Source organism: Syngnathus floridae, chromosome 8 (assembly GCF_059516105.1).
Source record: "Syngnathus floridae isolate MCC-2025c chromosome 8, RoL_Sflo_1.0, whole genome shotgun sequence".
NCBI lineage: Eukaryota > Metazoa > Chordata > Actinopteri > Syngnathiformes > Syngnathidae > Syngnathus > Syngnathus floridae.
The window spans coordinates 6,450,022-6,464,591 of NC_142420.1; the positions used below are offsets into that span (position 1 = coordinate 6,450,022).

At 44.0% G+C, this 14,570-nt stretch overlaps 1 protein-coding gene across 6 annotated transcripts in view; it reads right to left on the minus strand.

Annotated features, from left to right (window-relative positions):
* The window catches only part of myo16 (myosin XVI), a 67,271-nt gene that overhangs the window by 8,532 nt on the left and 44,169 nt on the right, over positions 1–14,570 (minus strand). For all 6 annotated transcript variants that reach the window (XR_015859846.1, XM_088382990.1, XM_088382987.1 and 3 more), the window contains exons 25-32: positions 12,362–12,558; positions 10,780–10,860; positions 9,016–9,221; positions 5,253–5,355; positions 4,543–4,639; positions 4,197–4,479; positions 2,930–3,312; positions 1,595–2,818 (exon numbers count right to left, since the gene is read on the minus strand). Coding sequence is in view for 5 of the 6 variants with exons in the window: in XM_088382990.1 (XP_088239116.1) it covers positions 1,595–2,818; positions 2,930–3,312; positions 4,197–4,479; positions 4,543–4,639; positions 5,253–5,355; positions 9,016–9,221; positions 10,780–10,860; positions 12,362–12,558 (2,574 nt within the window). In the remaining variant the exon portion in view is untranslated. The remainder of the gene's footprint in view (positions 1–1,594; positions 2,819–2,929; positions 3,313–4,196; positions 4,480–4,542; positions 4,640–5,252; positions 5,356–9,015; positions 9,222–10,779; positions 10,861–12,361; positions 12,559–14,570) is intronic.

Here is a 14,570-nt window from a genome sequence, read left to right on the forward strand (position 1 = left end):
TCCCCATGGGCTGCAGTAATTACAGTGCTATTCTTCGTAGTTTATGGACTTTTTTACTGGACAGTTCTCGCCATCTAATTAGCTTTCACTATAGAGCTCATCTTTGAGTGCTGTTTCAGTAATAGTCTAAGCCATTTCACATAAATATGACTTTCCAAGAATATTCCTGGGAAAAACACACAAGCACTAAGTGAAGCGATGATAAGACTAAACGTGATGATGCACGTGGGGCACCGCAAGCTCAACTAGGCGTGGACACCGTCACAAATCACTCAAATAATACTGTTTACTGCGCACGCACTGCAGCGGCAGCAGGATGAAATGTGCCACAGCTGGCAGCGTAGACAACAAGGTCAGCGATGGCTGTTACTCATTATCTGTGCTCGCTGCATGGATGCAGATCTTGTTTGTCTTCCCGGTGGGAAGGGGGTCGCTTTTAAGGGGGCGTGACGGATTTGTGAGGAACACATTGTGACAATGATAATATGTGGGAAAATATGTTTTGCCCCATTTTAGCATAAAGGTCAGGCTTTCCATCAGCATCCCCGGGTTCGCTATGCTCTAAATTACTACTTGCATGATGTAACGCCGCATGGCGAGATAAGCCCGCTAGCTCGTTAGCGATCCCAATCCACCCACCAAAGGATGCTGCAGCTGTATTCTGGAATACCAGCTCAAATGTGCCAAATAGCATGCTTTGCTAGAACATCGCTCAAAATATAGAGAAATGAAACACCTCCAGTGAAAAACAGAGGACTTTGACTTATCTATTGCCCCCTACACTACAGTACAGTGCAGAAGGTAATCACCCAGCACCCAATACATCAACTCCAGACTTGAATCAAAAACTAGAGTAAATACAACACACAACAGACACGCATCGAAGCAGACTGAGTGGGCCATTGTGAAAGAGTACAATAAAGCAGAGGTTAACTTGCCATCACCCCCACGCTAATGTATATCTGGCCCATGGGTTCACTGGGTGCCGTCGGTGCAAACAATGAAAAATGATGAGAGGAGCTTTACGGTCTTGTTTTATGTTGTCCAAGTAGAACCTCTGAAGTCGATCAATGTACAATTCAGCAATGTCCCTGTGGGGTTGGAGGGGGCTTTTCTAGGAATAAGACCACCGTGTGCTTGGGCTTTAATTATTGGAAAACTAAAGTCAGAAAAAAACACTGTTGTGGATCACACCAAGCCTTAGCATGGGATTATCTTTTGCTTTGTCTTTGTCTTATGAAAACAAGAAGACTCCGTTGTTGCTTTTCATTCATATTTAGTTACAGTGGTGGAAAACTCAATTTTGTCGCGGGCCCCAGTCATTGTTTCCGCCAGAGGGCCATTATGACTGTCAATGACGTATATTGTATACAGTATAGGTTATGTACACAATAAAATGATGAATAACTGGTTTTGAAATTAGAGACTTATAAAAACTAATGTCCGTGCAGTATGGCGTCAAAGGTGAATGACTGTTTTGAGTGTTCGCCATATGAATTGAGGGCTTTGATTTATATTGATATTTGGGAATGGGAACACAATTTGATGTCAGAGGTTCCACTGTATGTTAAAAGTGTGTGTTGGAGTGACGAACCTCCATCTCGCTTCTTGCGTCCCATTGAGGACTTCCTCAACAGGCTGCGTCCTGTGCTGAACAAGGTGTTGAGCTCATCCAGGGGGCTGGTGAGGGGTCTTCCATTGGCCGGGTTGAACAACAAGGGTGATGAGGAGCAGGAGTGAGCTCTTCGAGGTTCCGGGCGGCACATCTTCCCCGGGGAGTAAGGAGGCGGCTTGCCCAGTGGTTCCACACTTGGTCTTTGTGACGTTATGGCCTTGGAGGAGTCTGATTGGGTGACAGAAGCGGTCCGCGTCAGCGTGAGGAAGCCGGCGTCAGGTGGGAAGGGGAAGTGGGAAGGTGGTCTGTATGGAGGAGGTGGACCACTTGTGGTAGAAAGAGGAAGTGGCGGGGTTAGTGGAGGGGTAGCCTTCTTCTCCGGCATTAGGACGGTGAGGCTTGGCGAGGAGTCGGCCCGCTGGCGCACATATTGAGGTGACAGTGGGCTGTCCGGACCTGCAGAATAGTTGAGATTGGTCTCAAACACTGGCAGCTTCTTGACCTCTAAAGGAGTGAGGGGAGACTCGTCTGAAGCAGGGGAGCAGGTGACGGGAGATGGCGGGAACACCAGGAGCGGTGGTCGATGCGGGAGCAAGTTGGGAAAGGGGGCCGGAATGTCACAGCCGCCGTCTTTTCCATGCTGACTCCTGGGAGCGCTGCTGATCGCTGTGTTAGTTGGGTGAGCGATGTCCAAAGCTGCCATCACCCCTGACGTCATTCGTTTATTCTCCTCACTTTGAGGGCGACACATGCCGGATGTAAAGAGGCCCAAGTTGAGAACCTCCAGCTTGGTTGGTTTGGCGGGTGGAGGTGCAGCATCATCGGGAGGAAAAAAGGTCATCTCCTCATAGACGGCCTCTGAATCTGCTTCTTCCGGACTATCGGGTGGCTCTTGGAGACTCCGAGCTCGGGGCTGAGAGCCAAGCATCTCGATGTAGATGTCCTCTTCGTCCTGGACCTGGTAGGGACTTAGCGCAAAGCCCTGTGGGGCATCGAGGGAGGCCGCTTTCTGCATCATGCCGCTGGTGCGCGACAGCAGCGCTGTCTTGACGTCAGCGGGTCGAAGCTGGTGGAGGAGGGGCGCCACGGCGTTGATCTCCTCGTACGAGCCCGTCAGCTTGGTGTTGGGACTGCGCTTAGGCTTGGGCGGGGGTACCTTCCTCATGGTGGTGTAGTCATCGCTGTGGGGGCGGGGCTTAGAACCTGAGGAAAAATTGAGAACATTTTCTTCTTGAAAACGGGGGGAAAAAAACTGAAATGCGATACACAGACTAGCAACCATCTGTCATGTCTTCTAAAATCAAGTGCATGTACCTGCGGGGTCTGTTGGGGACAGCTGGGACTTGGGGGGACTCCCAGCTGGTGAAGCGTAGCCTTCTGGAGTGGGACTCTCCTTGACCGCCATCACCAAGCCGGCACTAACCACCTCGTACGACGCGCTCAGGCGTGTGTTGGGGTCCCTCTTTGGTTTGGGGGGAGGTTGCTTACGAGGCGAGGAAGTGGCACAACAACCGATATTGTCCATGTTGGTGTGAGCTACTTGCTGCAGCGCTGGTTTGACTGCCGGGCCGCTGGTGGAGTGTGTTGTATTCTCCATAGCCAGGGGGAGTGGCACTGAGCTGGATCGAAAGTGCCGAATGAGTCGGCTTCCCCCGTTCCCAGCACCTTCGTGGACTTTTCCAACTTTTTCCATAACCCTGCATGTCATATGAATAATTAGATCACTATACAGTCCAATCAATATTGGAGATGAACTCTTCTATCATCCATGCTATAGCCACCCTTTAAAGCATTTTTATATATATATTTTTTTTTACATATGAATGTTGCATTACAGTCACACATCAACTGTCATGCTACAAATGTGAACTAAGGAGGCCAATTGGAGGATAAAGAGACAAGAGATTATGTTTTAGATCTAATCTCCCCAACAGTAATTTGATCATATCCAGTTTGATATTTCCTACTCTAATCTCAGTGAACCATCTGTTCGTCCTATGATTGCATGCGGAGGAGGCCTGGGGGAGGGGCATGTGGATAGACTATGTGCGTAAATGATGAGGGAAGGAATTTTAAATACCTACGGACATATTAAGTTGGTTAAGTTGTAGCATTTCTTTCGCAATAAAATTCTTCTTAGGAAACCTTTTATAGTTATTCAATTTAGTCACATGCCAATATGTGATTGTTTGTGTGCGTGTGTGTGTTTGCGGCAGGCAGCAGATGTCACATACACAAGGACATTTTAAAGTCAGTGGGATCTTGTTCACCAATAAATTAGTATCCAAAACATTGCGCAAGTGTTTTTGATACAGTTCTTGTATCGGATCTCGTGAGATTGTGCAAGTGTGCCTCATGCTGTGGCTTTTAACTATAAGTGTATATTTGTAGATGTAGCTTCAATTAACCTTCAGAAAAGCCTTTAGCGTCTAGATTGTTTTGTTATAAGGTTGTTTGAAGAAAAATTGATTATTTTGTAACGGGGGCTGTGTTACAAGTGTACAAATTGTAATCTGGCTGTGAATTTGCTATTTAGCAACTGATTTATCAATGACCATGCATCACAGAGTTCACAAATCACCTTTTAACCGGTTGCTCCTCCTCCTTGCCAACAGGGTCGGGCCTCTCCCCGAGTGGCGGACTGCTGCCAAGGGCGGTGGCGAGGATGAGGCCGCTGTTGCCGTGGCAGCGCAGGCGGTCGCTCTCCCGCGCGATGTCAGATGCGTTCTGTATGACGAGGTAGTCGTAAGTACGTAGCCCCATGTCTTCCGCCCCCTGTAGGAAGCGATGCACGCTGCCCTCGTCCCTGTGCCGCGAAGACAACCGCCGCCGGACGCGTCGTCGGACTAGCCAACCACGTACCACTGAAAGGAAGAATTACACATATTTACAAAGAAATATCTCGAGTCATCAATATTCATCTTTACCTTTCTGGCAGGTGATGATCTTTTTATGCAGCTGGTAGCAGCGATCGTTGAGCTGGTCTGCCTGCCAGTATTTGAGAAACACTTTACTGCTGCCCATCTAAACACACAAAAACGATGAGGTTTAAGAATATACAATATAGTTGCGGTGCAGAGACCCCGGCAACCTGTGAGACGATGGGAGCGTGGCGATGTATGACAGATGCGTGGGTGTGCACTGTTGACACCGTATTCAATTCCTTCATTTAAAAAAAAAAAAAGGGGCGGAAGGAGTCACGGCGGTATTTGGGAGGGGACAATCACAATGATGGGGTGAGTGACATCCTTCCAGCAGCTACTACTTGTAGAATGGATGTCCAAAAAGCCAACATTGTGAAGGAGTGCGTGTGTATGTGTGTGAGTGAGTGCGGCTGCAGCTGATGTGACCCTTGAGGTCACTCACTCAGACACAACAGCAGTCTGGCAGACGGGGAGCAAGAGGAGGCAGGGTGGATGGGTGGGTGGGTGGTTCCGAGGGGTTCCCTGTTCATGTGTGCGTGCGTGTGTATGTGTGTGAGCGGCTACGAGGGAAGAATGATGATGAGGTGGGACAGCTGGAACGTGTTGACGAAGATTCCAAGGAATCTCTGACAAACAGGGAGGCGGGGGTCAGGGGATTAAGTCATTTGACAAAATCTTTTGTTGGCGATGGGAAGACAGAAAAAGGCGCACACCTGCCATCCCTGCAGTTTGGTCTGTTGCAGTACACAGCGACACTTCTCCTCCGCTGACAATTTCCTCTTGTCGCCCAGCGTTGGCACAACGAGATCTTTGTATCTGAGACGTACAAAGACAAATAAAACATCAGAGGAGAGAAGACAGTGTTCAACTTGAACAAGAGGCTTTAGTTGGGGAGAAACAATAGGTTCAAAGGTCAGGGGGGGTCAAAGACCAGCAAAACAGCATCTGTTCCTGTTGGGGTTGCCCGGGGCAACTGTGGCTATGAATGGTCATCAGAATGAAGACATTGGTCTGTTTTGGTTTTTTTGGTTTGGGAGTGAGACATGTTTAGTTTGATTATAAAAATGTGTCATGGTTGTGTTGGCAGAATCATGTCAATGTTAAAGACCTTTTTGGAAAGTCTGCTCCACTCAAAAGATTGTGAAGCAACACAGATTTGTTTTGAAGCCGTTCTAAGGAATGCGGACCAATAAATCAGCAGGATTTCCAAAGGCCACATTACCAGTCCAGCCACTCAACATCAAGATAAGGACAAGCTGAGTGCTAACCCTCTTCACTCAGCAACCCATTTGCAGCTGCGTCCGAGTTATTAGTGGAACTTTGAAGGTTGTGAACTGTTCTGGAATTCTGGTCAAATTTAATTTGGTCATTTTTAGAAACGATTGTTCCCAAAATAGTCATTCCATTTAAAAATTGTGCTATTTTTACAAATCTTCTTTACAAAATACAATTATCCAGTGGAAAAACACAATTAGAATGTATCTACTAAAGGGGTATTGTGGTATCTACATTGGGGGTCTATACTGCTGGGGTCTTCTCTATGTCATCTATTTTTTTACCCATTGAAATTGATTGATAAGAGCTTTTGGTAGTTGGATTGGGTTAAGTCACATTCTTCAAAACCAAGATTGCAGTTATGGCCTTAAACGGATATTCCCCAATCTATTCCCACCAACTTGGAAGCATACTGAAGAATTAAGACCGAAATGGAACAAAAAGGTCCAGCCCGACCCGTAATTGATGAATTGACTGATTAAAAGGATGGCGTCAAAGCCTTTGTGCATATGTCAGCTATGTTGCATCCAAATTTATAATCATAACGCTGTTGGGATTGTTGATGCAGAGATGATGATGTCACACACATCAAATGAAGCAAATATAACAAGCAGATGGCTGTGAATCTAAATCACTCATGTTGTCATTTGCAAGCAAACGTGGGTTCGCTTGATTTGCGCTTGAACTCTGGCTAACCCTCTTCCTGTATGGAAATACCAGTTCGGCAGACAGCGCCCGCTATCCCCCACAGGGCCCATAAAAAACAAAAGAACTGTGTAAACCCATAACCCCCTCGATGGGGATAAGAAAACCTTACGGGGTCGCTCGATCCACAAACAACACCCCAAAAGTATTCAATTTATAGTTCAACTAAAATCTCGTCTCAAAGTCAATTGAAATTTCAGCACATGACGATTAACTAAAAAAGTTTGGAGCTAAACACGCTACATAAAGGGTGTTTATCCGCCAGCCGGCAGCAATGAGGGTCCACTTGTCACTATCCACTCCATGTGATGGAGTCGTCTGAAGTGCACTGTGAAGAAATGCTGCAAACACTCCAAAAAGAGGGGCCGGGATTTACACGAGCGACACAAAACGTAGACAGTATTTGACCTCGCGTAACTGTCAGGAAATAAATTTGGCCACAAAACAGAGAGAATCATAAAAGGCAAATAAAAGCAATGGTAAAATAGATTTGCTCATAAATCTCCAGTTGCCAGGACACTAATGCAATTCCCTTAATACAGCCTCGAGGACTTTAGGGAAGCGGCCTGGATCTGTGTGTGTGTCTGTGTGTGTGTGTGTTAACAAGAACAAAGCAAAACTCAACCTTAACGGCTGACTTATTGCTCTGTTGTAGGATTTGGTGTAGGGCCGGGACCTGATCTTAAATGGGGGACAAATGGAAAAAGGGATTAGATCAGTAGTAGGGCAAAAAAATAAAAACTGATGTCCCTTGGGTGAGTGGAGACAGTTCATTGGTCAAGGCTGAGCCCAGGAGGGGATAAAAATGACACTTTGAGTTCCTACACTGTTTTATTCCAGCGTTTACATCAGGATAGTCTGAGACAAAAAGGTCAGAGTCTTTTCACACAGAACAAAAGAAACACAAATAAAAAGCATCACATCAAAATCAGAGATGGGTGATGATTCAGTAAAAAAAAAAGTTGAAATGCTTTTTCTGATGTGTCACAATTCCTTTACTTTTTAGAATGATCATATTTTCAAATTCACCCAATACAGAGTCGATTTGACATCCATTATTAAGTCTTTTTTTCAGGAGGCCTTCCTCATGGGGATGACTTGAAATTGACTCATTGGTTTGGAATAGGCATACTTGGGCCTGACCAACTGCTTTTCCAAAAATACATCAAAATTTGTTTGTGTTCATCATTCCTAACAGGGCCTCAAAATATGTTCTTATTACGGAATTATCGGGAAAGTTCAGCCCCTCAAGCCAGCTTCCTGGCACCTCCATTGCAAGTAGACATACTGGAAAGTCTCATGGACTCATAAATCAAAAGACACAGGAAGTCTACCATTTAAGTGTGAAGCAGCCATTTTAGGGTCATTTAGTGCAATTTCCTAGGGGGCTTCAAGAACAAACTTGTATTGGAGAGTTTTTCCAATTAGCCCCAAATTTGAACAATGTGTACAGACAGATAATTGCAGAAAACTGCTTCAATTGTTGCGTCTTTGGGAATGCTTCGATGGATGAAAAACACAATTCTAATAACTGAGCCCTACAAAGTCCTAACAGGATGAAACATTTCACCACTGGCCCGATTTAGATGCGGACATCTAAATACATACCCACAAAAAAATATATATATACATAACGTGGTGAACTTCTACCTACCTTTTTATTCTCCATTTAGTCACAATAGAAAGTCTGACATCACTTCAGTAAAAGCCAGAGCAGGAGATATGATGTGATGTTGACGGTGTTGGGTAGTGGAAACTTTTTGGTGAGGGGGTTGGTGTGTGTGGGGTGGGTCATGTGATCAGCTTTGTCCTCTTTTATAATGTGGGAGGAATGTCCATGTTAATCCCTTCACTTTCTAAAGCAGACAATAACAGGGGATGAGAGAGAGTGACAGAGGAATGGAGAACCAAAAAAAGCAAAAAAAAAAAAAAAAAGCTTGAAGCCACATTGCCTCTAATGCTTGTAGGAATGTGAAGATGAGGGAGAGATGTTAAGTAAAATGCCAAAGAGATATGTCAGAGATTCTATTTCCTGGCAAAAAAACCCAAAAGCTATTCTGACATAGCAAGAAAACTCCGCTGAGGTAAATTGGTGAGAGTAGCAATGCAGTGAAGAAAAGAGGAGCGCTAATGATGTCAAATTGAAGTAGTGGAACACGGAGACCTCACACGCAACTCACTTAATATATCCGTGTCACACTGACATGAGAAACGTGATAGTGGCGTTTATATGCTGCAATGGACTCCCATCATCCTCCTCAAGTGAGCCTAGTCCGGGTCCTAATGTGCTTCAAGCAACAACAAGGAAGGTTGCCGTGACCTCTGGATGCTGATGCTTATCTGCCTGCCTGCGAGTCATTCTCAGAACAGATGACATCATCGACAACAACTTCCCTCGAGTAGATTCGTATTTGTCACCTTCTCTCAATTAATACCCTCTCCACCATGTTGACTAAATTATTGCTTCGAAAACTGCAAACACACTGTCACACTGACCTGCTGAGGAATCCGGGAAAGGACAGGCGAACGGGGTAGCCGTAACGGATAGTGCGCACCATGTCGAGCACGGCGACATGGCGCAACTGGGCGGACACGTGGGAGCTTTCAAAGGTGTCAGCCTGACCGCTGGCATTGGGGCGCAGACATTCCACAAAATGGGCCGTGGAAGCCTGCAGCTTGTTGATCACCTCCGACAGTGAGTTCTGCACAGAGGAAGAGGGGGCAGAGTCAAAAATTGTTACTATAGAAACAAGACTGCCTGTGCTTTGATTGAAGACCTAAATTGACGCCTGTTTGTTCAAGTCTGTTCTTTGTTTGACGCAGAAAATGAGGCTCTCTGTTATACTTGGTAGCGTAACATTGATTTTTAATCTTCAAGCCCTCAGGTCTTTCATTCGTCAAATACCAACAGGATTTCCTCGAAACCATTCACACTAATTCTAGTAAGTGTTGAATAAGAATAATGGCGAGAGTGGGGGGGGAGGCAAATGATCAAATCAAAGTTATGTACCAAAGGAAGTTGTGATATAACTGACTTCCTTTGGCCCAAAACAGAATATGTGGTCTGAAAATACATGGGTGGCTATTAAAAAAAACAAGAAAGATTTTAACTCAAAATATGCCAAAAAGATTTTTAAATTCAATATTTTTGGCAGAGTTTGGATAACCAAGCATAGTATACAATAGTATGAGAATAAATTGAAAATCTTTGGAAGAAAAATGCTAATGCAATAAAAGATTAAAATTGTATTATTTCTTTCCATAAGCAAATACCAAATGAAATTAAACTAAATTAATATTACCCGAAAATAACGAATGTTATGAGGAAAAAAATGTGTATAAGAATTAAGGAAAACAATGGAGGAAACCATAAATTGTTATGGTCAACTGTAGTTTTAAAAGAAAGTTATCTTTGTCATTTTTGGAGACAGAAAGCACTATCAGAAAAATTGAAATATTTTCCACAAAATACATAAAAATATTACAAGTTTTGAGATGAGATTTAAGTTCTAAAATTTCAAAACAATTTGTTGTTGTTTGTGTAGTGTTACAAGAAAATTGCGAGGAAATCATATTGATATTCTTTTGAGTAGAAATACTGAAAAATTCCAACCTGTCCTTTCTTTTTAATGTTGCCCCAATCATCCTTTGTACTCAAGCACCCTTAAACCCACATAAAAACAACTGCATGCTTGGCCACTTCCCAAACGTCACCCTCACACTCGGCATACCTTCCGATTCCCGCCCCTCGACTGCGAGCGTCATTGGCAGCCCTCACATGGCCGAATACGCGTGTGCTGGCGGGATTCGCAGGAATTCACGTCACACAGCACTTGCTGTCCATTGTTCATTCATTCATGAGGAGGGCTTCAAGCGTGGTAAAGCATCATTCTTCAACCTCCCCCCCCTCCCCCCTCCCCTTCCCTGGGGGACTCTTGGACCACGCGCCCACAAGGTCACTGTGATTGTGAAACACACTGGCCTCATTCAAAACACAGGCGCTCTTTCTCCAAGGCGACTTCTCCGGCCTTGCATCACCGGCAGGCACTGCGCTTCCCTATTTTTAACTAATATTATTGTTAGGTGACTAAAGTCACAAGGCTTTATGACTACGTCGATCAAAGTAAGAGGAAACTAGAGCCAAAAATGTCGATTCCTTGGAAACAAGATTGGACGGACCTAATATACGAACTCCATCAGAAATACCGTTATGCAAATAATAACGCTTATTGCACGAGTGATGGATGTGCATGTCGTTACCCTCAGCTGGACCGCCACTGTGATGGGACCGCAGCGTTCTAATCGTTGAAGGAAGGAGCTGGAGCCTTTCTTCTTCAAGATCTGACAGTTGAAACAAAGTCGGAGAGACACGCATGAGTAACTACAAAAAACAAGATTTTGGATGATTTGAAGGCAATGTGATTTGGAGACGAGCTCTTATTGCCATGGCAACCCCACAGCATCATGTGAAGTGGTGTGGTAAAATTTGGGGACTAGCTCCTTTTATTGTGTGTTTTGCTATTTGAAGATAAAACCGTTGCCACTGCTGTCAATTTATCGCTTCAGCTTATCTGACATTAGCGAGCATCACATTGCTTGCTCTTTAGCTTTCCAGCGACCTCCTTGACATTTTAATTTCTTTCATGAGAAGAATACACCTCGAAAGTTCAACAAACCACGATGACACCATGAGAGATGGGAAGACAGCAATCGAGATCACAAGACCTCAGTTCAACTGAACTTGTAATTGTTTTGACATCAGCGCACTTGGGAATAAGGTGCACAACATAAAACACACGTTTGGCCTTCTCAGAAGCAAAGTGTCATTTTTCACCAATTTAAAGCCCGATTTCACATCTTTCTTTCTTTTGAATTCATTTCAATTTGTATCTTCTCTGTGATGTGTCAAATTTATAAGCCTTTTATCCACTTTACAGGGTCTTTTAAAAGTTTTACTCTACAACACTTTACCATTTAATATAGAATTTGTAGGAGGAAAAAAAAAATCAGAGCAAAGGCCGTTTTCTCCTTTCTAAAGTAGATGTCAGCTAAGTATGAATGCGCTATTATAGGTTATAATGCAGTATGTTTAGATAAAGTTATCATATCAGAGTGTGTTGCTTTCGGGATGTCCCATTGTGAGCACAACATTGTGGCCATGCATTCGTAATCAGCACAATGAGTTTCGCATGCCTGACTCGACACATGGTATTTATTTGCTTATAGCGAGCCCACCGCTGCCGCATTACCCGGTGTTACTCTACAAGCCTGGAAGGGCAGCACTGGGTGTTGCAAGGCTCCTTATGTAAACTCGTGCGCAAAATGGCTAATGAGCCACAGAGACAGAAGGCCGGAACCCCAGGAGGGGTACATGAGCAGGAAGTGTCTTTAGTCACATGTGCGTGAGGGAAATGAGCTTTCCAAAACAACAAAACTTATGAAATAGAAAAATGGACTAGAACGCATCCCATCATTTGATGAAAGATAACCTTTTGTTAAAATGGAAAATTAAATTAATCGCAATTGTGCCCAACAAAGTTTGTGCGCGTGGGCACGCAGGGTGGCCAGACTATTTTTTTTGGTCAATTTGGTCCATACAAACAAATCCAATTCCCAGAGGTTTATAAATAGCCTAGGGTGGGAAGTAGTTGAAATCAGACCATCGTGTTTGTTTCTAAAAATAAAATGGTTCTATTTCCATTGATTGTTGGCATCCGCCTAATTCTAATAACAAGCTCATGACTGGTTGTATCACGGACATCCTTCCACTCATCAATTAGGCCATGGCTACTGAGATTTATTTTGGTAAGTCCAGAACACACTGCTTTGTGACCCAGCATACCTTGGTGAGGTCATGGTACCCCCGGTGAGGTTGGGGAGGCGTGCTGGCCAGGTTAGGTGGTGGTGGTGGTGTCCTGTTGATCTGCAGAGAAGCTTTGGACCCCCTGAGCCCAACCCGGCCCTGGGCTGTTGGGACCAGAGAACCGGTCTGAGTCAACTTGGCTAGGAAGAGCTGCCGCAGCAACACGCTCTCGCTGGCTGTAGGGTACAAAGCACACAGGGAAGAAAACAAGCATGAAAAGAAGCAAGCGTATTGGTGGAAACTGGGGGGTGGATGGGAGAAGAATCAAAGCCGGGGAGTCAGGGTGGGAGGGCCCCATGTAAACAATTAGAGAGCACATGGACTTTTCCAGAACAACACGTTTACATGACATTAGAAGCATTTAATTGCTGGGTTAGGGCAATTGACACACGTGGGAAACAATCCAAATGAAAGATACACAGAACAGGAAAAAAAATGACTGATGGATCCACAGGCACTCAGTCCGACTGACACATCAACAGAAAAATGTTAATCGGACCGAAAAGATACCCGGAAACGGTTTAGTTCAACTTTAAGATACACGGAAAACGCTAATGAAGATTCAATATATATCCCATATAGGGAACAGGGGAAAATGTAGAGAAAAAAAAAAACTGGAAAAAATAATATGCATATTACCACAAGTCAATTATCTGGCCTGGCACCCAAGGAGGTACAAGCATGTTACGGCTCCGCCAGTTCCAAAAGAAAGACTGAAATATTTGTAGTCTGACCTAAAAGATATGCATAATATCTAGATTCAAGTGAGAGATCCATGGAAACATTAGCTGACTGATGAGTCATAAAAACGAATCCGAATGGCAGGTGCCGGGAAATACCATAGTCTGACCAAAAAAAAAAAAATCCACTGAAACGATCTCTCCAAAAATCCCCTTATAAGAGAGATTGAAAGATGTCATAGCGCCGTCTATTGTAGATCAAGTAATATCTTATCGAGCAACAACACAAAGCTCACTGAACAACAAATGTAACAAAGTGAGTGAGAGGGAATATTTGATTATAGTCAGGTAATGAGCAACAAGAAAAAAAAAACAATCATTTAAGTATTTTAAGGACTTAATTACACAGCTCTTCAGGGCTAATTGTCTTTTGATTTAAAGCAATCACTTACATAGATCTCATCAACTTCTAAAAGCTTAAAGGCTTAGCGAGGGAAGTCGCAAGCCGCATTCAGAGCAGAAGCGGCGCACTGTGAAGGACTGGAGGCTTCTCATTCGTTTAAATTAGCGCCAGTCAAGTGGGGCAACTCAGGGCACCAACTTCGGGTCGTCACGCTATGCTCGGCAACAAAACGTCAACGTTGGTCAGTCCCTCAAAGTTGATTACAGCTTTTTATGTGATTGGAATAATTAATGACGATTGTGTTGCATTTTCTCAAACAAAACTGTTCTGAAAACTGTCCTTGTATTTGACGCATTTTGGTTCTCTGTTTCCATAGTCCATACCACAATTAAAAGATTAAAACAAGGATAGTCAAAATATTATGAGAATATATTTGTGATAGTAACATAATGTCATTAAGTCATATTATTTAGAAAAATAAATAAATGTACAAAAAAACAATTTGGGGACAAAGAAAATGTTAAATGTGAAGTATTAAAAAAATATTTGAAAAAAAATGACTTTATGCAGCTCTGATTGATTTGATCAGCTTGGCAGATATTTAATGCTAAATTGGTGATCAATTGTGTCATAATTAACAGATCATGCAATGATGTCATTGATGGGCTTTGCAAATTCAGACATTACCACAAACACAATCTTGTTCACTGCAGGTACACTTGTTTCTATTTTTTCCAAACAATTTTTTTTCTCCATTTTTCATTTTCAGCGTGGCCCTAATACGCCTCAAAATGTCCCGAAAAAAAGAACGTCCCAATGTAATCTCTGCATTGTGTTAACACCTTCTGTTTGCGATTTGAATGCCTGCGCTCGCCTGGTCGCTCGAAGGAGGACAAGGGCCAAGTGTGAATGAAGGCCGGGCCTTTAGAAGATTAGCCACATCATGGAAATTGAAGCAATTAGGCTGCTGGACGCACAAGCAAGGCTGGCAGTGGCACAACGACTCGTCTGTGTCTCGGGAGCTGCGACACCTCACATCTGGCACCTTCATCGACAATACATGCACACAGACACTGCTGTCTGCAGCATACGCCGTGACACACAC